General features: G+C 37.8%; 2 protein-coding genes across 2 annotated transcripts; one reads left to right on the forward strand and one right to left on the reverse strand.

Annotated features, from left to right (window-relative positions):
- Positions 1-661: 661 nt before the first annotated feature.
- LOC140927348 (engulfment and cell motility protein 1-like) lies at positions 662-19,411 on the reverse strand. Its single transcript, XM_073376979.1, has 24 exons — positions 18,999-19,411; positions 18,804-18,844; positions 17,060-17,129; positions 16,821-16,871; positions 15,664-15,756; positions 14,339-14,415; positions 13,339-13,438; positions 12,504-12,592; positions 11,841-11,906; positions 10,820-10,892; positions 10,433-10,483; positions 9,887-10,009; positions 9,313-9,441; positions 8,435-8,539; positions 7,750-7,861; positions 6,419-6,627; positions 5,693-5,790; positions 5,171-5,222; positions 4,725-4,788; positions 4,385-4,486; positions 3,846-3,919; positions 2,908-2,994; positions 2,424-2,468; positions 662-1,793 (listed from the first exon to the last, which is right to left on the reverse strand). Exons 1-24 carry the CDS (start codon positions 19,077-19,079, stop codon positions 1,638-1,640), a joined length of 2,148 nt encoding a protein of 715 aa, XP_073233080.1. The 5' UTR covers positions 19,080-19,411; the 3' UTR covers positions 662-1,637.
- A 264-nt stretch (positions 19,412-19,675) lies between these two features.
- On the forward strand, positions 19,676-21,539 carry LOC140926477 (thiamine-triphosphatase-like). The gene is made up of 2 exons (XM_073376211.1): positions 19,676-20,246; positions 21,306-21,539. The coding sequence occupies exons 1-2, from the start codon at positions 19,682-19,684 to the stop codon at positions 21,434-21,436; spliced, it is 696 nt and encodes a 231-aa protein (XP_073232312.1). The 5' UTR covers positions 19,676-19,681; the 3' UTR covers positions 21,437-21,539.
- The last annotated feature ends 1,438 nt before the right edge of the window (positions 21,540-22,977 follow it).

Here is a 22,977-nt window from a genome sequence, read left to right on the forward strand (position 1 = left end):
CTATCTGGGGTCACCCACCTCCATGTAAACAGGCCCTAAGAAAACTACCAACTTGCAGCTGGGCAAAATACAGAAGGACCGCAAGCTCATCACGTAACTTAGAATTGAGACCAAATAGAGAAAACCAGCTTCTGAATTGAATTTCTTTATCTACCTATTCTAAATTAACCCCTCTTATTCTAACTAACTGATACTGAAGTGAACTTCCTGCGCTTAACATTTCGTTTTATATAAAAATATTCGTCTATACCATTTTTAAAAATATTGTTTTGAATGAAAATGATTGTGTTCCTAAACAAAAAAGGAGGAGATTATAACTAGAGTACTCGACCTGGGCACCTTGACATGGGTTGAGGGAGGGGAGGGTGGTGGAGTCCAACGATACAACACGCACCCAATGAAAAAAATGTAACGTTGCTTCCTATGTATGAGGCCGGTAGGTCGGAAGATCAACACAGAATCATTTACATCTCGTACTTAATTTCTACTAGTGAAGGATGGACCTATACAAATGAGACGCCATTTTTATGGTGCGGGAATTAATTTCAAGGCACATTTGGTCTAGCCTGCGAACAGCAGACGTATTTCCGGTTGTTGCTTCTCTCCCCACGACCGGAAATACGTCTGCTGTTCGCAGGCTACATTTGGTCCCGTCTGAGTACAGTAGTACAGTAGTTTTGATCACTTTCCGAAGTCTAATTTACCAAATGAAAATATTAAGGTTACCTAGAGGCAGAATTTTTGGATCAGTTCTGACCGCAAATTCACTGTCACGTGCCCAAAGGGGTTTTCTGGTAGTCTGCCCCTCGATGAAACAGAATACTGTTAGCAAACTATACGCCGCAAAGAAGCGATCGCGAGCGGTATATATGAAGGAGATAATAATTAAAAAAATACTCTTAGAATGGTTGGGCGATAGGGAAATACAGTAAAAACCCGCGTATAAGAACCTAGTGATTTAAGAACCTTCAGGCTGAAATTTTGCATTATTACCCAAATATATAAGAACCTATTCAGCCTGACAAAGAAAAATAGGTTCTTATATAAAAAAACACTCCAGATTTGATGTTCAAATTCTGGATTTTAATTGGGAAAATTTTTGTAGAGTACTGCTTTTTAGTCTTATCAATAAATATTATTCATTCCATAAAACTTTGCTGTAGTTACAAATACAGTCACAAAAACTGTACAGTAAATTTAAAAATTTGCATGGTGATCATAAAACTGTAAATATGGTCAGGCCCATGATACAGGACTTGTTTCGACAACAAGGCTTGACATTTTTTGTAAATGCTTTACAATTATAGCATATTAGTACTATTGCAGTTCCCCGAATGCTATCACTATAATAACTTTTGCAAATAAGAACCTACTAAGAACCTAATCAGCCTGTTATTGGAAAAAATACCCCACAATATAAGAACCTGTTCAGCCTGAACTCCAAAATTCTAGGTTCTTATACGCGGGTTTCTACTGTAGAACACGTAGTACAAATTACATGTAAGCGCTACAACTCTTTCGGTAGAAGGTTGACAGATATGAATGCAGGTTCCATGGACGTATTACGTCCATTTTCCATTGTTCCATACAGTTAATCTTCCGTTCCGGAACAAAACTCCGTTCTAATCGCTTACAAACTAACTAAAGTCGTAGACAAAATCAAAATTTGGCGGGTCAGTGGGTATGGGAGGCGGTGTACCAGGAATTGATATATTCTCCAAGTCCAGCAATCTCAGCTTCATTTCCATATTGAGTAGAGTTTCTAGTTCTTCATGTGACTCTGAGGAAAGCATCTGTAGACCATAAGAAACCGTTGAGAATAATAGTAGAAGACGTAAGCAGTAACCTGCATAGCTAGCGAGACTGTTATCCCTGGGGCCGGTTGGATGAAACGCGACGTGGAAATTAGGGACTGGCCAATATGTGTAGGGGAGTGAATGGGCCCATTGATGAAAAACAAATGACCTACGCCCTTCTTTTGGTACAAAACTGACTGATCCTTCCCTAAATGAAAGTTGAAAATTACATGACTCATCTCCCCTCCTACGTCTCTAGTTAGTTTGACTGGGCTAGACGTTAGACAGTAGCCTTTAAGTCCGACGCTAAGATGCTTCCAAATTATTAGCCCTTGGTACTTACAAAAAAAACAAACAAACACAAAAACAAAAGAAAGCAAAAAAAGGTCACAAACGTCAAATGATGGCATTGCTGAACTAAATTTGTTATTGTTCGCTTTTCATATTTAGCAGGAAACTATTATCGCCGTACAACCAAGAATTATCATGTATTTATCAACTGAGAAGCGCTACAATCACGCGTCCTGCTAGTTTTAACCCCCTCACTTAGCAGACTCAACGGGCAAGACATAAAAAGAAACAGCCACAACAACAATGACAGAAACAAAATTAAATAATAGAACCCACCTCCTTGTTGAGTAACGTTGCTAAGCCATCCGTCCAAATGGCATACTAAAAGAAAGACAACAACATGATGGATATTATTTTATTGTCACATGGGTACTGATGATATCTTGCCAAAAAAGTCTCACAATTTTTTGTTTCCTGCCCACGCGGAATTTATTTGCGAAGAATTGTTCCGTTGCAAGCGAAATAGTCCATTTTCGAGTTCGCTATGACCGCTGAATTAAAGAAGTGAAGACACATTTTTTACAGCCTTAGCCTCAAACTGAAGTAATATATTCACAAATTCCAACGAGGAAAAGACCTGTTTATTACTCTGTCTATTGTGTATATTCAAATTTCAAACACTTACTTGCCAGAATTTCTGAATATTTTACTTTACGTCGAGGCTAACCCTGTATGAATGTGTCGTTAATGTTTATATTCAGCGGTAATTTTTAATTCGAAACTGGACTATTACACTTATGAAATAGAAGAAAAGGCTCACCATTTGTTGATTTGTAGTGATGAAATCGAGATGCTTCTCCTCTGACTCAGTATCGTACATAAGTGAAAAACATAATGATACGTAGGCCTGTGCATAAATGAAGAAAAATGAGAAGGTTAAACTGCAACCAATGCTGACCAGCGGTTCCTTACAACAGCACAGGCTTCGTATGGTTGCCATGGATATTTTAAAGGCATTTTCGAAGGAATTATCGTTCTCAGAGACCACGCGTCCAATAGAGGCAACGAGCCTCTGAAAGCAGGGGCGGATCTAGGGGGAGGGTGCAGGGGGTGCGCACCCCCGCTCCTGAGATGACCTGCGGTTTTCTTATACAACTGGTATTCAAAATAATTCTGCAAAAAAAAACAAACTATGTGGTTTATTGGTGTTGAAGTAGAGCAAGAGACGCGTGCACCCCCTCCTAAAAAAAATCCTTGATCCGCCCCTGGAAAGCACCGATATTCAAGATAATCCTATCAATAACAAGGTATGAACTGCATCTTCTACATGCTACGTGTTTCAGATCACTGGAAAACAACCTGCTATCTGGGCAGGAAAAGAGAATATATAACACTAAGAGTGATTCATCTACTTTTACCGTTCTGGATGTGGTACCTGCGGAATTGCTGTCATTTGAAGGGTACGAACAAGTTTTCAAATAGGGTAAAAAAAAACTGATGATAAACTAGACAAAATGTTTAAATAAACGAGAGAAAAACATTAACGCAAAGCCGAGGAGAGCTTGCATCACTGTTGATAAAACAACAGCAAATAAATGTAAAACAAGGGATCACTCATTCAAAAGGCCTTCCTAAATGAGGATGTGACTCTACCATTTTTAAACTGCTTACAGTATATAATGGAAGAGGGCTAATTGAACCAGCTTCATATTCTATTTTAGTAATGACATTTCGTTCCAATATTTATGTACAACTTACTTTGCTAAATTTACGATCCTTTGTATGAGGACAGTCTTTTCCCAACAACAGGTTTGTTACTTTGGCAATTGCCACTTAAACGCAAAGGACAATAAAGTGAAAATTAAAATATGGTTAGCCATAGAAAGAGCGCAGCAGCAGTGAGCGACAAGCGCGCTGTAGTTCAGATTGCAGAATGCCACTGTTTTAAAGGCGACATAACGCGGGAAAACGGAAGTGTGGTGGCATTTTGGCGATTCCATGGTTATGGTTCGCGCGAAAAATATCTTAACTTAGTGGATCTTAAATGTAATAACGAATACTGAATAAGACGATCAAAACCAAAACTGTAGAATTTAAAGTGCCTTAAGGGATAAACAAGCGAAGAGTTGAAATGTTCACGCCATGCACACTTCAAAACAACTGTTTGAACGAATTAAGTACATGCAGTGTAATACTTTCAGCAATATTATTTCAGAACATTCTTTAAGCTTTCCTTGAGCGGATACATTGATAACGAGTCAAAAATAGCTAAAACTGTCGGGCTTTTAAATACTTACATTTGTTTGGAAGATTTTCGAGCGAAGGCGCTTGTCCTTCTTGGCATTCTCCGTAATGAAGAAATTTTAAATTAGGTGACAATCTACAATACCAGAATCTCTCTACAAACAAACAGAAAAACAACAAGACAACTTATATTCTCTCTTGTATTACATCAGTCGATTGTTTCAAACTGATAAGATACAGAAACTCAGTCTAAAAGTGCGAGGTTAATGTGTTGATTAGGCAACTTTGTCTCCTTGGCTTCTCCTCTTAAAAATAACGTTCCTTGAAACACCGCCCTCAATAAGTACCCTTCGTGTTTTTTAAACATTCGTTTTACAAAATCATCTCACTCACCTCTGGCGCGCGTTCGTCCAGGTGCTTTATCAAAAAGCGCTCCTTGAATAAGTTGATCTAACCTCTGAAAAGTCAAAACAAAAAATTAGCCTGAGAAAACAGCCGACATTATTCGCGACGTCACCATTCGTTTTCCCGCGAAATGACGTCTAACGGAGCGCAGAAATTCCAAACTGATGACGTGTCACTATCCAGATCTGGGCAGTAATTCCGATTGGTAGAGCCAATCAGAAGCACTACACAGATCTGGGTAGTGATTTGTCATCAGTATGGTATTTCTGTGGTCTTTCGTCAGACGTCATTTCGCAGGAAAAACAGTGGTGGCGTAAAAAGTCGGCTGCTTTCTCAAGCTAACCAAAAATATCATTGATATTTTTCCCGAAGATAGCAAAGCGAGAGAGACACGCGAGGGCGAAAAAAAACGCGACATTTCGCGCGTAACGTACCTGTTGTTTGACTAATTCTTTTAGATCCGGAAGCACTTGTTCCCTAAGTTCTCTGTTAAAAAAGAAATTTTTAAAAATAAAATTTAACTATAAATAAGGTAGAAATCTTTCCGATTCAAAATATTTTTTGCTGAAATGCCAAACAGTAAAAATTTCGTCACTGACAGAGATTTCAAAATCTAATGCTTAACTTCGCCATCACTCTCATCCAACGTAGGCGACTGGGCAAAGTGCTTCAACAGCAAAGTGCTGCCCTTGCATCCATCGATTTTGGTTTACGTTGAGACAAAAGTGTGAAACAACAGTTACAACATCGTTTCAGCATTCTTCCCCTCCTTCACCTCTTATGACATTTTAACGGTATTTCTTGTGTTTCTATTCGTATAAGTGCAGTTTGTGATCATTCAATCCATTCATCACTGACTGTTGAGCGGGAATGTCATGGCTGTTTATCCCTGCGTGGTCTTAACATTCAAGGTTATATACGCTGTTTAAACAGAAGTATACCATGTTCATACTTACACGACAGGTTTGGCTTTTAGTTCCATGATGTTTCGTGCGTGAATCTCTTCTTGTAGAATTTTAAGAATTTGTGAAAATCCTAAACTAAAGACATTGGTCTGCAAAAGGGAGAAAGAAAAAGTGGCGAAGTAAACTACCATGACAAAAAATTTTTCCGTCTGGACAAACCATTACACAGACAATATTTTTAATAAACAAGGTTTCAAGGACTTCAAGATAGTGCATCGGAAAATGATACATTATTAACTATTCATAAGAAGTCGGCTTTTTTTTTTCCGTGGCTTACATCTGTGAACCGAGCAATGGTTTCCTAGCCTTGAAAGCACAATACGCGTGACGAAGCCTCAAGATAAGAGATACAAGGTTACAAAAAATTACATCTAGAAAAAGGATAAAAAAGAAAGTAAAGAGTCTGTTACGGGCCCCACGCATCGTCCTTGGGAAGGAAAGAAAACAAGAACTCACGAAAATTCTTATTCGTGTTCGCTTGTTCTTTGGCATGTTCACACTACACTGGAGAGCTATCGGGTATAATGTGAACGCCTATCCGATATTTGACTCTCCACTTAAGAGATCGGCGCGGGCACAGCACAGCACAGCACCGTTACAGAAATCGCGTCGAAATCACCGTTCTTATGTGTAAACAGAAGGCCTACCCGATATGGTTTTTAAGCCGACAAGAAAAACTACCGGGTGTAGTGTGAAAATAGCCTTAGTATGACAAACCTTAAACATTTCCATAGAGAGATGTTTTTCTCCCAGTGCTCTGCAGATCTGATCTTTAACTACTTGCATCACACGATTAAAGTCGCCTGAAGTGGCTCTCATTTCCTTCCATGTTTTATTTAGAAGCTGTATACAGATGCAGAAGAATTCTTCAAACGCGAAGTCTATTGTGAAGAATATTGGGTAGAAATCCTTTCCTGTTTCCGAGGCTTCAAAATATAGAAAGAAATAAAAATCGAGAAATGAACGTTCAAAGTAGTAGCATTTGAATCAGCCTGAATAACAATCCTGTTAAACCAGGACAAGTAAACCACCTTATCACACCAATACCTGCGCTAAATGTCGTAATACGTCTTTTAATTTTAAGGTACAATTTGTTTAATAGACAGGTTGCGCAGAAGAAAAACAACAACAAAATTCATAAAAAGTCAAAAGGAGCCTGGAGGCATAGATGGACAAAAAATGCATGGAAAAAATTAAAACTGACTGCATTGGGGTAACTTGAATAACTTATTCACGTGCATTTTACAAGGAGCAGAGATAATACTTGAACGTTGCGGGGCCGCAAAGAAAAAACTGACAAACAAACGAAATACATTTCTTAAAAAGAGCAATTTGCAGTTAGGAAACCTCCAAACGGGCCATTAAAAGTACACTAGAAGTTTCATGGTGCAAAAATGCTTTTCAAGGGGGCGAAAAACCTAATGGTGGCTTGAAAAATGAGGAAATTAAGGGACGGACCATTAGAAAACTTATGGGGGGGGGGGGGGGGCGAAGTACAAAAAAAATATTCGCGCAAGGGAAAATTAAATAAAAAAAAAATTAAAGCACGCCCTAAAAAATATTCATGCCATGGCCTAAAAGAGATTCATACAAGGAATTTGATAACGAAAAAAAATTCCTGCGGCTCGAAAATTCCCCTCCCCCCCCCCCCCATAACCTTTCTAATGGTCCGTCCCTAAATAAGGCTTCTTATTCTTACCCTCCAGTAAGGAGTCACATGTGACTTCCGGTTTACATGCAAAGGCCGTAACGTGGAGTTTGATTGATGGAAATGAGACCAGTTACTAAAAAGACCCCGATAGAGATTGTATCCCTTATGTGTGTACACGTTAGACTTACACAACTGAGCATCGTTTTGGAATTGCAACTTTATAAAATTTCACAACAATGAATTCCTAGTGCAGTTAAGTTGAAAAGAGTAATTACACACAAACAATGGAAATGCCGAGAAACAATTTAGTACCCGAACGAAACTGGTAAAGTATGACGACATCATGCGTATGGGCTATCCGCTGTTAGATACGAGAGATATCACGATGACAACTTACGCGGTTCACTATTGATTGTCAGGACTTCACACAGCATTTTACACAGAGCAATACTAGCACGAGCAAACGGACACTCGTAGTCTTCTCCTCTACTAAGGTTTTCTAACACAACCTAGAAATGCAACAAATCATTAAGTAGTGTTAAAAGACAACGCAATTTCAAATGAAAATGAGAAAGCGCGCGCCGGACTAAACCCTAGTTCCGGTGCTCAATTTGCAGCTCTGCCATTGGTCAATGCTCTGGAGCATTGCGTGACTCCGGCCCGAGCGGCTGCGAGGGAGACTATTGGTCATTGGTCAAGGTCAAGGTCAAGCATGTATTAGACCTGGGCGCTTCGTCATCACTCTCGACATATTTTTTTTGTTTTCTTTGTGCAAAATCCGTCTATTATAGTTCGACGGGAACGTTTTTTGCAGTTTTTGTATAGTGTTTGCTAAAGTTTCTTCAATGATAAATAATTCTCGAAAAAACTTGAAGCAAAAGTGCAAACTTTTTATGGCATCACTATCTGATATTCAAACCTCTTTCAAGGAAGAGATTTTCTTTATTCTCCTCATGATTATTGACCAACTTTAGAATGTATTTACTTTTACAATTAATTTTACAAATAAAATTTCTACTCTTACTGAAATGCACGTTGGAAGTTTGACGGTTACACTATAAACTACTTAATAACATACTTACCTTAACGTACTGTTCCTGATGTTTGCGAGCAAAATACACCATAGTGTGTAGCGGAAGAAGGCCAGGAGGTGTTTCATGAAAATCATTCGCTGGAAACTCAACATCCTAAAATGAAACATGTCAAATGGTCAATTCTCCACCAATTCGTGTGTCAATAACACTCATTTATCGGCTACCATAATTTTTTTCAAATTAATGTAACTTTCACGGGGGTCATAGGAACGAAAATTGAAAAGACAAACGAAATTTTATGGCGCAATCAACAGGCCATTTCCAAGTTCCAAAACCTCTCACTTTCAAAACGAGGCCACTGCAAAACCTTTCTTGTAAAAATGAGTTTTATCTGCATGAGAATGAAGAAAGACAAAAACATTTAATTTCATATCAACCGCTACGCACTTAGCATCGCTTTGAAACAGAGGCTTAGGGTAACTCGGAAGTGGCCTATCATATCAGGAATCTCCCAGGCAGAGCCGCCAGACTATAGCATAATTTTTTCCTTTCCATATTTGTCGAGAAGAAGTGAGGGATAGCAAGTGTTTAGGGACAAACAAGCGCCTGAATTTGAAGAGATTTCAGCTTTTATCTCTCCTGCTGCCCCAGCTGATGGTAAGAGAAAGCTTACAACAGGGTGCTAGACTCGACAAAAGCCGTTGCCTAGTGCCTGTATGGCATCTTCCCAGGCCTTCTCGGTCAATGCATTTCGGTGACTACCACGTGACCCAAAACGCATAGGCCGCTCGGAATAAGGAGTATTAGGGACTGGGCAAAAGAGGCAGCACTTCTCACACAAGCAGCAACATTTCTTTTTTTTTTTTTACAATTAAAGCGTGTTGGAAGTATTACGTTACTTCACAAAGCTCTCTACTGAAACTTACCATGAAACCAAGCCTTTTAAAGTCTTTAGACATGATTCCAGCCTGAGAAATAGGTCTTCCGGCACTAGTACCCATGAGATCCGATTCAAATACCACCTTTCGTAAGATGGAAAGACTTTCCATAACGCTCTGAAAGAGAAAAGAGCTGTCAATATACCATCTTGAGCACACAAACATCTGGAAAAAAGTGAGAGAATTTCTGTACCGCTTATTAAACAGCAACTCAATTTCACTCCAATCACTGTACTGACGCAGCACCACATGGCTTATCTTAAAACTGAGGGGTGGGGGGAGGGGAGCATGGTGGAGTGGTCAGCGCCCAGACCCAAATGGTTTGCCTACTGCAAGCGGGATTTTTTAAGAATGTTATGTCCCATTTACTTGATTATTAATCTTAGTGGAGTGCCTACAAACCAGCTACAACAGCTACACAGTAAGCACACTTCCACTACTGAAGCATTCGCATGCGAGCAAGCTCTCCAATTATGGTGAGCGAAGCGAGCCGATAGAGAACCTGTGAGTGAATGGCAACATAAAGGGACGGGCGCGTACATGTGCTAACCCGGCCACTAACCTGTGGGCTAGCATTTCCTCTTGTGTTCACCATATCTCCTAGCACACTAAATACAAGAGTTTGATACACATACAGTTGATGTGCCATTTCACCCATAATGAACTTAGAATCACGGATAATGTTCTGTTGAGAAATAAAGATAAAAAATCTTGAGTTATAATTACAATAATTCTGGAACAATTTAAACAGAGCAATTGGAAAATAGATTCAAATGCTTGTAATTCATTGATCATTGCACTGCAAAGTTCACTTTTTTCCATAAACAATGACATGCAGGACTCATTAATAATATGACTATAAAGAATGATGTGTCTGATGTTAGTAATACATTCATACTGTTAACAGTAGGATTTAAAGTACAGAGCACAATCATTAATAATTAATGATAATTAATAATTATAATAAATGGGGGTCCCAATAGTTTTTCAAACGAGTAAGATTAAGACAGAATCAAGGCACATGAAGTGCTGTTACCAATGTTTCAAGGCTTTTTTTACAATTAAACGAACGAAATCCCCCTACAGTAGAACTGGCTCAGAGACTTACATTCATTATATATCCTCTTACTCCTCTTTTGGATAAAGTATCTGCGAATTGCTGCAATAATATAAGAAATAAACAAAATCACAAGAGAGAAAACATGAACACAAGTGACCTATAACAGTTATTCAGATGGTAACCTGTGGGATGAAAAGAGGAAAACAGAGGGACCGTGGCAAACTAAAGCAATATACAGTCCACTCTCTCTTAACAGAAACCTCTATAAGATGGACACCTCTGTAAAACGGACACTAAGAGTTGGTCCCTGCCTAAATTCTTTACTCCTTTTGTTTGACTCTCTATAAGACAGACACCTCTCTAAGACGGACACTTAGTGCTGGTCCCAAAGGTGTCCGTCTTAGAGAGAGTTGACTATAGTTCTTGCAAACTCACTTTCTTATTTGTTGCACGCATAAAGAGGCTGTTGATAAGACCAATGGCATACAACTGAATATCTTGATTAGGGCTAAAACAAAAACAATAGAAATAGACAATAGTTATATTGAACAAAAGAATGGCATACAGCTTAATACCTTGATTAGTGTTAAAAAGGAACAAAATAAAGTCAAATTGTACATTGTATTTTGCAGATAGATATTGCTGTAAGACTATATATTTTGTAACTTTAGCTTGTTTTTCTGTAATTCTTACTTATCCACATAGTTTATTTAGTCACTTTACAATATCATCTGTTATGACTGCTGTAACTTTTCCTCTCCGCCCACCTCGTCTAGCATTTGCTATTTGTGGGTGGAGATGCATGACAAATTGATGTGTATGAAAATAAAGTATAGTTGATTGATTGGCTGTATTAATAAATACAGGCCAGTGTCTATAGCCTGGCTGTCACTAAGATTTCAAGTTGGCGTTGGCAGGTAAATGCAACATCAAACAGCTAGGGCTTTCTTTTGGTTGTATTTTTCTTCTTTTTTCCTACAAAAGTAGGCAGGAATCACATGCATAGTAGCAGGGGCAACCCCTCCCACCCCCCTCCTCAGCCTTTAGTGCTAGCCCTATCGTGCGTTCATGTAAATAGATGCGGCTCAAAGATACATCACGATAGGAATGTTTACCGTTAAATGACCAATTTATAAAAGAAACTAACAACTTTCTTTTAGGCTGCTTCAGCTACAACAATGATATACTGGACTTCTCTTGACAACAAAGTCTTTCTGATTCTGAAAATTAATCACCCTGAATAAATACATTGTACTTGTTTACAAATGTAAATGTGTTTGAATGTATTGAATTTTACGGTATATTATATTATATTCCTCCAATTAATATTTTAGCAATTCTGTTGCCATGGAAATACATTGTTGAATTGTTATTCAATCAATGCGGCTAAACCAGCTTTCACTTGCACGCTCCTCTTTCCTTGTTCAACAGAGATGTTCAATAATATGGCACTTACTTTTGAAGATGAAGAACGAGATTCTCAAATACTACTTCCTTTCCAACAAGTGGGTAAAATGTAGGGCTGAGAGAGAAAAAAGGCATGTTTCAGCAGAAACAACAAAAACAATTTCTCTTCGGAAATTACAAATCAGGATACTTCTTCTGACAACTTTTTACCCATGGAGTTCCAACACCCCCTCCCCCCCCCCCACCCAACCACCTGACCCCAGTGCAAAAACACTTATAAGATCATAATTAGTAAATGTACTTTTTAACAGTGTTTTGAAATTAGAATGATTTATTATTGTTGCCTAGGATTATAAACAACTTTCATCAGGCACATGTTTGAACCTTAGATAGCAGTTTACCTAGAAAACATAAAAAACCTTGTTTAATCACAGCCTTGTTAAATTGGCAGGTGTTTGATCATCCCCTTGTAGTTCACTATATGACAGGAGTGACATAGTAACATATAGCTTGACCAGTGAGATACAAGCAATACTCAGCTAGCAATATTGGTGTAATAGCAAGGGAAGGGAGATTAATATTAGCTGTAAAACAGTTTCAGCAGTGTGCACATGTTTGGGCCAAAATGCCTTGCATAAAATTTCACTGCTCCTTTGCTGGCTTTCATCACACATAATTCCTCAGAAGATTGTACAATACATTACTTAAGTACCTGTTCGTTGACACTGATTCTAGGATCGAAAGACATCTCTTGAGTACTGTAGCATCAACTGGAGTTTTCTTGTTTACGTATACTGTCAACTAAAAATGATAACACAAGTGGCAACCTTTTCCTTTCAGGAAGTGGCAGCTGTAAGTTAATCTCCTACAATCTAACAGAAAGGCGCAAAACAGCTACCAAAGGTTTTTAGCTCTGGTGCCATGAAGTGTTAGGTAAAATTAGATTAAATTCCTCCAGCAGGTAGGGGTGGGTTACATTTCCTTGTCCTGAAAAGACCCCTTGATGCATTATCATATCAGCCAAACAAGGACAATAAAGAGACTGGGTTTCAGCGAAATTCTTTGGAGAACATACAAGACGACAAATTAAAGTAGTTTCAAGAATACCCTGAGGACAGTACACAAAGCCTGCTAGACCTGCATCAGACTACACACACTGTACAACTGAGCAAACATAATATACTATTAGTAATCACAGTGGAACCCCAGTATCACAAACAGCCAAGATCTAGGGACTCGCAAAAATGAGATTTTATAATATAAAGGCTCTTTGCCATATTGTTTGTTAAACTGAGGACTTTGTTAGATGGAGGTTTGTTATATTGAGGTTAAGATTCCACTGCATGAGCATGATCAGTAGAAATACTTTACATAAAGACTTGCTGTACATGTATTTCTCTTACTTCCAGGCAGTCCTCCTATCATGATCTTCATTAACAAAACTTATGGGAAGATTACCGCTATGAGCCAATACTTGTAAGTTATTCTTAATATACTGTCAATCTTAATCTTAGTCAATTTCTACTTATACAGTGAAGGAACATTACGTGTTTGATAAATCCATGTGTAAGGAAGTCCCATGAGACATCACCATGATCCATCAATTCTTGAAAAGACGTCAGACAGTTTGCTAGAATCTCACTACTCCTATACAAATAGATAATGAAACAGGTAGTAACCATTTATTTGGACACTTGTAGTATCCAAGGCTGTCATGGCATGGGGCCGGGGATTTCCCCCAGTCACTATGAGAATGACCCCTGGCTATTTTCGTTGGCTGTTCAGTTCCCCACCTGCTAAACTGCATATACCTGGCAACTTGAAATCTTAGTCATAGCCCTGAGTATCCTTTGAATTTTTAGGCAAAATAGCCTTGAATGGGTTATTGCCTGTACTTTTATGAACCAGTTTTCAGGGGCTAGTCAGTGTAAATAAGTGCTACCCCCAAATAAGAACTGCACATCTCTTGGCCCTTACATACAAATAAGCAGTAATAGAAAACAATATCAGAGTATCCTTAAACTTCATTTTAAAATGTACAATAATTATATTCAGCAAATAAAATATTCAAGTCAAGTAACCAAGGTAAATAAATTTATACTGTATTAACAACTGCGTTGCTTAGTGGAGGTGGGTGCCCGGGGTGCCCAGGGGCTTCCACTTTTGGTACAGCCAGCCCCTAGAGAGGTATGCCCCCATGGGCGGAAATCCCACGCCCTCCAGCCATGAGCCCCCACGCCAATGGAACCAGGGACCTGTCACACTGATATATCTATTCAGTAGAAAAATATTAAACTGGGGGAGGGATGGAGTACAAGAATGATCCAAAGGCTAAACGAAGAGAGTGGCCACCAGGAAAACGCTGTAGTGAGCACATGGAGGTGATGCAAGCAAGGATAACTGCACTTGAGCCAAAGGACAGACCACTGACCATGCCCACGATCCTTGTTGTTCACTGTGTTAAATATATATATATATTTCACTTCATGTAAAGTACATGTATCAGCATATTTTTAGTAAATAATGAGTTATGTAAAAGGAACTCACTCTGGTTTATTTTCCACCATGCTGATGAGAATTCCCAAACCATTTCTTTTAATAAACTCACTGGCAAAAGTTGGATCCTGTAATAGAAACAATAATAAAATAAATCAGACAGTGTGTATGCAAGAAATACATTATTTTTAACATAGCAATGTTAATGTATGCAGTTTGAGGGGGTGTTTACAAACTTTTAAGGTCAAGCTCAAATGTATGTACAGTGGACTAGAATGTCCAATAACTCGAACCTTCCGTGGAAATCGAAAAAAGTTTGAGTTATCGAGAGTTCAAAGCAAATAACTGGGAGAAAGGAAATAAGCAAATGGATGGGGAGCGAATGCAAGTATCATGCACACTTCACTTCAACGGCAGCAAGAGATATGGATTATTAGTAAAATCCAACTAGTGGTCTATTATTAATGCTGCATTCTGATTGGTTGAGCTACTGCTAGGCTATAAGTTATAGCCCACTAGTAGCGAAAGCACCGGTTTTTTGGTGGCAAAAAAAGGATTAAAGTCTGGCTTTAACCAGCTTAAGTTGTTTTGTCTCGATATTTTTGACCAGCTAGTTGGATTTTAATAAAACATGGCCTCTGAGTCAATAGGCCTCATGGGCTATTAACTTAGGGCCCATATTTTGGGCTCGAGGAATCATAAATTGCTAAATATTATAAAAAAGGAATTAAGCAACAAAGCTTGATTAATATACTGAGATGGACACTGAATTTCAACTGGTGTGACAAAAAAGTAAAAACAAAGAATTCACACAAGGACTTTTTGTTTTTTCCTGTTTTTTTTTTCTTGTTTTCTTGTTTTCTTGTTTTTGGCAATGTTTCAGGACATTAGTGCACTGCTTTTTTTTCCGATATGTCATGTGCTTAAGAAATGGTTGAGTTATAGAGGGTAGAATTATACACAAATGTTGTGAAGGGAAACAAAAATTACTTAGAGCTAGAGGGAGGTTTGAGTTATTGAGGGTTCGTGTTACCAAGGGTAAAATTGTAGTAAATGTATGAAGGAAATTAAAGGGAAATCAACTTTGGTTCAAGTAATAGCGAGGGTTCGAGTTATCGGGAGTCAACAGAACGTATTAAAAGAATTTTACAAAGGGCCAATATGGGGAAAAATAAAACATGTCTTCAATACATGTACATGTAAGACACAAACTGCACCATTTTATATGAGCACATACTTAATGAGGAGACAGTAATGTTTTTGGTTCCATAAGAGTTTGCATCCAATTCCCCACTATAAATTGCTGTAATATTCCTCTTCAACAACAGAACAGGCATCCCTGAACCATACACATAATAATATTAGGACAGACAAACCTCGGCGATAGTGGAGAGGGTTGTCAAGACATTCTTCTTCTCATCAGGATTTGGAGACTCAAGCTTCTCTATTATATCTTGTGCTAATTTGGCCTGCAGGGCAAAACAAAAAGTTACGCATTAAGGCACACATATTGAATAGAACTTAAATTCACAATTTTTTAGCTGCTACTTTAAGTGGTTTTGCCTGTTTTCAGTTCCTATGAGCATTTAACTAAAAAATTAGTGAAAAAACATTCTTTATAAACAAGTCTATTTGCCGCAAAAATCAATATAGATGTTGTAGAAAAAACTCTTTTCTCAAGTAATATTCAAATGTCTTTTGCCTGTCCTATGAATAAGTAGGGCATGCAAACAAAGGAAATTATGAATTAAGTAAGGTTGGATAATAGTTTAATTAACCTGACAACAGACTTTACCAACAACATTATACCTTGATGCTTTCCAGGCTTCATAAATCACACTTTCACTCAAGTTTAGACAAACTCACGAAAACGTTGGGCAGGTGTTTTCAAGTTTACATGCGATCCATTAAAATTCTTACAATTCTGTAAATTCTGTGGTTGTTTGGTATTGCTAAAGTAGACTGTATAGTGTAAGAGTGGCCTGGCCTGTCATCCCTCAAGGAAAGCTTTTGAGAGCATTCTATGGGACTAATCTGGGCAAAATTAATGATAAATCTGGTATAGGATTCATGTTGGGTTCTCATGAGACGTTTCACCAATACATGTAATGTAATGCGTTGTATTAGCCTGGTTCAAACACCCTGAGCTTTCACGAGCTGAACCTATTTGAAACAAAGGCTGACCCAAATTATTTAGACCAGCTGAGTTGATTCAGTCACTGATCTTAATTCCAGCCGAACTAAATTCAAAGGAGAAAAATGCTTATTTTGGTCAAACTGCTTGCAAAATATGTTATCGTAATTTATGAATCAGGTTTGGTACATGAAAAGTCTGAATCAGGCCTTGTATAGCATTTCAAGCTCAGTGCGTTTCACTGTGATTATCCTTGGTGATAATGAAGACTAACAGCCATTCAAGTCAAAGTTTGATAATATCATTCTCAACGACGTTAGAAAAAAGGACCCTTTTCCATGTCCAGCCTTGTCAAGTGATACATAATAATTTTCAATGCAAACAGAAATGAAGACTTACTGGTGAAAGTGTTAGCTTCAATACAGTTCCATTCTTTAATCCATTTCGGTTCTATAAGTAATCAGTAAATAAAAAATAAAAATATATTTAATTTATACTACAAGTACTACTACCACTACTACTAATTATAATAATGATAAAATGATCATTAAATAATAATAATAATAATCACAATAATCATAATCATAATTAACAATAAAAATATCTAAGCTTAATTCAAGAACTAAAAAAGAACTTACCTCTTCAGTAATATACAAGTTATAGTCAGAGTATTGAAATGCGTACTGCTCTGGAATCGGCAATGACCAACTGGAAAAAAAGAACACATTATTAACCCAAACTCAGCCACTTTACCTTGGAACCCTTAAAGCATGATACATGTACTATACCTACACACTAGAGAAATGCCTCCAGAGAGTCAAGGGTGGGAAGGGAGGAGGAGAAGAATGCAAGTATTGGCACAGTTGGTGTGAAGCCTTCAAAGAGTGAGTAGATGTGACCTCATTTGTTTTGACTTCTCTCCTTTTCATGACTGTAGCTTTAAGTATGTTTAAATACCTGTAAAACCAACCAATGATGGAGAGAGGGGAGGGGAGGGTAATGTCAACCTCAGGTTTGTTAGTCAGATGCTGACTATTTTGAGCTACCAATGTAAAATATGACTTCACACTTTACCTATACCCTTATTGACCTTTATTGCCACAACAAGTGGAGAGCTACACAGTGCATGTAAGCTCTAATTAAACTGATTGATTTTCCTGAAGGTTGTGCTCTAGGAAAAACTGAATCATACAATCCAGAGTGTCCAGTGATTATTTTTTGTACAAATAGTAAGATTTACTTATCAACCAAAATCAAAAGAAGGCCGGGGCAACTAAAATGCTGTGCTTACAGTAATATATCATGTAGCTAAATACCATTCTCAGGTTATACCAGTATTCCACCTACCATCACAATGAAAAAAAGGTGCAACACTCAACCCTCAAGCAGCGTGCAAAGAAAGTAGTGTTCGATAGCCAGGGGCTAGTGGATTTTGCTATCAGGGCAGTGAACTCAGTTCTTAACCTGCCCAACAGGCAAGTGAAGTATTTTGAGGAAGTCAACTTACAGAAGAACTGTGTTAATGATATATGAAATAAATCATATATGAACTGTGGAAATGAAATGAAAATGAAGAAATGATCGTTGCAGTGAACGCAATTTATGCAATTGCGTAAAGAAGCCTGGAAAAAAAAAATTCTGGACTTCAATTCTGCTCATCAAAAAATTTTGGGGGCTAGTTGAAATGACGTTTGGGCTAGCAAATGCTAGCTTCAGCTTGCCTGAATGGCAAGCTGTAAAAATGACTTTCTTTGCACCCTGCCCTTGAGGACCTTCTTCATGTTTTTCTGACTATCTACTTATGATGGGAAAATTGGGGCTTTCCCTCCCCCATACAAAAAATATTACATGCTGCCTTTGAAGCAACTTGTATAAAGAAATACAGCCAACTTTGGTTAGGGGTGAGGGAGGGGTTAAGATTGTTTTTCCCCCAAAATACACCCTTTTCCTAGTATCTCAACAATTTTGTTGCCGATTGTAAGTCATAAGGGTCAGAATCCTGACAAAAGGCTATAACCTGACAGGTTGAGATTCTGGATCAAACTGAAAATGGATTTTCCCTATAGATCAAGCAATATTTGCTTCAACATGCTCACTGATCATTAATACAGTGTCCTTTGTCGAATATGAATCACAGTAAGCCAATAATTAACGTGGTTTTGCCTTACTGGTTACAGGGTTTTGTCAACTATTTTATATTTGAAGCAAAATAACTACTTTTGAGAGGCCATCTGGCCAAATATCAGTGATAAGCATTTCCGGGCTGATATGATTTGATGACCCCTGTATTACACACAACCACCAGTGAAAGTAAAACGTACATCAATTACTTGATGCACTATTATTATTTTAGTTTCCAAGTACATAATTAATAATCCTTACTTAGCACAGACATCCTTGATAATTTCCTCCAGTGGTAGACTCTATATGAAGAAAAAAACTTAACTTAGGACATAATTTTTGTCCAGTAACAGTTACTATGATGTGCATAAAAGAGTTATTAAACTGAAATATCAATAGCAATCGTATAATCACTCGTGTAACTCGAATCCAGGATAGCAATTTATTACAACTTACCTGGTCAAATCTAGTCAGCAACGGAAGTTGGCCTTCCTTTTCGATGGCAAGCTTTACCTGACCAGGGTCAACGACCGACATTATCGTAGACAGCCTTCTTTATCCGCAATAAGACTTTTCGGATGTTAACGTTCTCTTCCTGTGTATGAGGCTGGCGCAATTGCAAAGCAACAATTCGAGACAACCCTCCAAAACAACCATTAAAGGTCAGAGAAACCTCTTGAAGAATGTGCTCGATTTCTCTAAAATAATTCCAGCTTAATGCTCTATGATATAGCTTTTCCAACAAAGCATATTTTCAGGTAACGTTAAAGTGATGTTAAAAACAGCACACGGCTAAATTGACAAAGTAATCCCGCTTCGATTGTAGATAAAATGCGAACATAACAAGCTACTTCCGACAGAGAGATGAAGTGACTCCCCAAAGCGACAAAAAATACACTATCCCTCCCCCACTAAAGAAATTCTTCTTGTCGTTTCTTTTAGAAAATTCTGCTGCAAGTTAACTTTTTCAGTGAAAGAATAAGGTTCTTTGGGTCTTTTTTGAATAAATTTACTAACTGTTCAGGAAATTTTTGAACAAGTTTCTTAAAAAAGATATATTTTTTCAGCTATTTCCTGTAGGGTGGGGAAGTAATAATCGCAGCTTCATTCCCGTGAGCCTTTGTTGCTACAATTTAAATATGGCGGCAGATTTGCACAGCGGAACAAGATCCGTAAATTCTCCGAGAAAGTTTGAAGTGGAAACGAAATTCCTAGTGCCGCCTGACTTTAAGCAAACCCTCAAAACAAATGGAGCATGGTTAAAACGAGAGATAGAATTTACTGATGTCTACTTTGATACTCCAAACAACGAACTAACTTTTGCTGGTTTCTGGTTGAGGAAACGCGATCAAAAATTCGAACTGAAAATTCAGAAACTGAAAGACTTCCAGGACGGGATCGAAAACTACACTGAAATTGAAGATGAAAGGGAAATTGTCAGCCAACTTTCTAGGCTGTTGAAAGCTTGTTTTGCAAACACAGACAGAGACTGCACTATTGAAGATTTCATTCAAAGAACTTGTTGTAAACCGATTGCGTCTTTTTCGACGGTTAGAACGAGTTACGAAATGTCAAATGGTGTAATGGTTGACTTAGATCAAGCTAGTTTTGGCTATCAGGTCGGGGAAATAGAGATCCTTGTTTCAAGCTTTGAAGAAGTTGCTGTTGCTAAGGAAACTATCCGGAAAACTGCAAAACTTCTCGGTATGCATTTTGCAAACTACCCTAAGCTTATTGCTGGTTTGGACGTGACGTCACGGCAGCCATGTTGGATGTCAAGAACAAAAGCATTTCTCTCCTCTGGGAACTTAACTCTATTTTCTCGTAAATTCTTCAAGAAAAAATTTTATTGTATTGTCATCCAACATGGCCGCCTTGCCATGTGGTTGCAAACCAAGGATTGTTAAAATTATTGTTGTGCTTAAAGAAACAGTTAGCCTGAGAAAACAGACAAAATTTCGCGACACCACCACTGGTTTTCCTGCAAAGTGACGTCTGAGGAACAATTGTGGAAATTACTAATGATGTGTCACCACCAAGATCTGGGTAAGGTCAAGCCATGAGGGAAATTTGCTTCTGCCAATTAGCGGCACTACCCCGGCCATATCCATGTTTTAATATTTTGAATTGAAAAGATACCCCATATTAACAATAACTGAATGCTAATTCTAGTGTATTTGTGTGACTACAAAAAATGTTCACAATAATGTCACAAATTATAGTGAGTTTATGCAACAGGAGAGTAGAATGAAGAGGACGGTAAGATGTTAGCGTGTGACAAACATGACAGCACTTTTACTTGTGAGTTCTGCCATGAGCTTCACTTAACAAAACTGTTTTCTGTTTTTTACAAAATGATCTAATGATCTGTTTAAAGGAAGGTGAAGTTCAGTAGAAAATATTTTCCAATTTTCTCACACTAGGTTTGTCTTCTTCTTTCTTCTGTCATCCTTTTGCAAAAGGTCACTAATATTGATATTGTCATCTGGGTGCAAAGAAAGTCAGTTTACAGCTTGCCATTCCGGCAAGCTTTATTTAGCATGTACTAGCCCAAAAGTCATTTTAACTAGCCTGATGATGAGCAGGATTGATAACAGTTCTTTTGTGATTAGAATTGCTTAAAAATTTCACTTGCCAGGCGGGCAAGTTAAGAACAGAATTCACTTGCCCGATGGTAAAATCCACTAGCCTTGGGCTATCGGACATGACTTTCTTTGCACATTGGTCGCGATTGCATACGTTAATGGTGGTTTCCTTTTTCAGGTGTTGAAAGTGAAACTGCTATTCCTGGGAAAATGGAGGCATATCTCTCTCAGCATTGTAGAAGTCATTATGAACAGCTTGTTGGAAATGGATGTTTTATCAATAGGGAGGTCTTAAACAAGTCTGGCTAAAACCGGTGATAGGTTGTATCATATAGCTGATATTTAACCATACTTATTTGTGTAAAATGTATAATATGTAGATATTATATTTGGTAGAACAGGAAATAAAGATGATGTTATTGTTTATTGAAGAGAATTTGCATAGTAAATGTGGTTGTTTTGACAAAAGAAAGGGCACTCTCTGCTTGATTTTTTTCTGTATTTTCATAAAAATGGGTTGGTTGGGTGATATAAAACAAATCACTTTGTCGGTGGTGTGTTCTCACCGCATGCAGGTTGCTGACTCTCTAAGACATATACTGTTGGGACCTGCTCTAAGCATCAGTCTCAGAAAGGTGTCCATTTCACTCACATTGGCAGCACCTATGCAAATTTCTTGGAAAAAAAGAAACTTTTTACATGAGAAAAAGTGTAATCCTCACAGGGTTTTTTGGTACACCTTTGTGGCCTACGAGACTGCCATTTCATTACTTATGTATTTGGTGCACTAAAATGGCTGCTGAGATGTCATTTGAAAATGAACTATAGAGAGTCAAAGAAAAGGCCACCATCCGATCTAGGCATCTCATAGGGAGTTTTATGTCTTATAAGGATGTCCGTCAATAAAAATTAAGACGGAATCCATCAGGAAATTGAGTAATTTTAATTTTCAGTGGACAAAAACCTTGTACCAGAATGTTTTATACAATATTGCATTCTTTTTTACCCAGTTTTTCAAGCTTAGGGCTATAGACGTAATTAGTTATCTGTAATAACACCAAAGAAAATTTCTAATGTCAAATTTCACGAGAATTGTGAAAACACAGGTAAAATTCTGAAAATTTCATGTGTAAGATGTCATTTTGTCAACCTTCTCATGAGTAATTTTCTTTGGTGTTACTACAGATAACTAATTACATCTATGTCCCTTGGAAAACGTAAAAAAAGAATGTGATATTGTTTAAATTATTCTGGTAAAAGGTTTTTGTCCACTAAAAATTAAAATTACTCAATTTCCTGATGTATCCCGTCTTAAACTGTATTCAATACCACTTTAGTATGCTAGCTGTATCGGAACAAAGTATGCCATCAGGAGCCTATCATAGGCAGGTGCGTTTCAACTTCTACCATTCGATCCTCCGAGGCACTTTTTCCTTACATTCAAATTGGATGTCTTCACGTTGATTTCTTAGTTGTACTTATTTATGTCACACAGGCTCATGATTTAACTTTTAAGTTAAAAATGTAAATGCAAATTTGGCTGTTTTATATTAGAAGTCTGAAAGTGATTTGATTGACCAAATGTAAGAAACCTCTGAAATGTCTATGGAGAATTTAGCTGACCAAAAGGGAATACACTGATCTTGAAGGGATTAGGAAATTTTATTTCATGTTAATTGTAGTGAAAATTAAAAGTGACAATGTTCTTTGGCTCAGTTTAAAACTGTTATTGGCACTTGGAAAGAAGCTTTTATGTAGTTAGTCTCTCTGTGCTGTGCCTCCATCCCTCAGAACACGTCTTTATTTCTCCAAGAGCGGTAAACTCTCTCACTCCACCTACATCAATCGCC

Source organism: Porites lutea, chromosome 2, assembly GCF_958299795.1.
Source record: "Porites lutea chromosome 2, jaPorLute2.1, whole genome shotgun sequence".
NCBI classification, from domain to species: Eukaryota; Metazoa; Cnidaria; class Anthozoa; order Scleractinia; family Poritidae; genus Porites; species Porites lutea.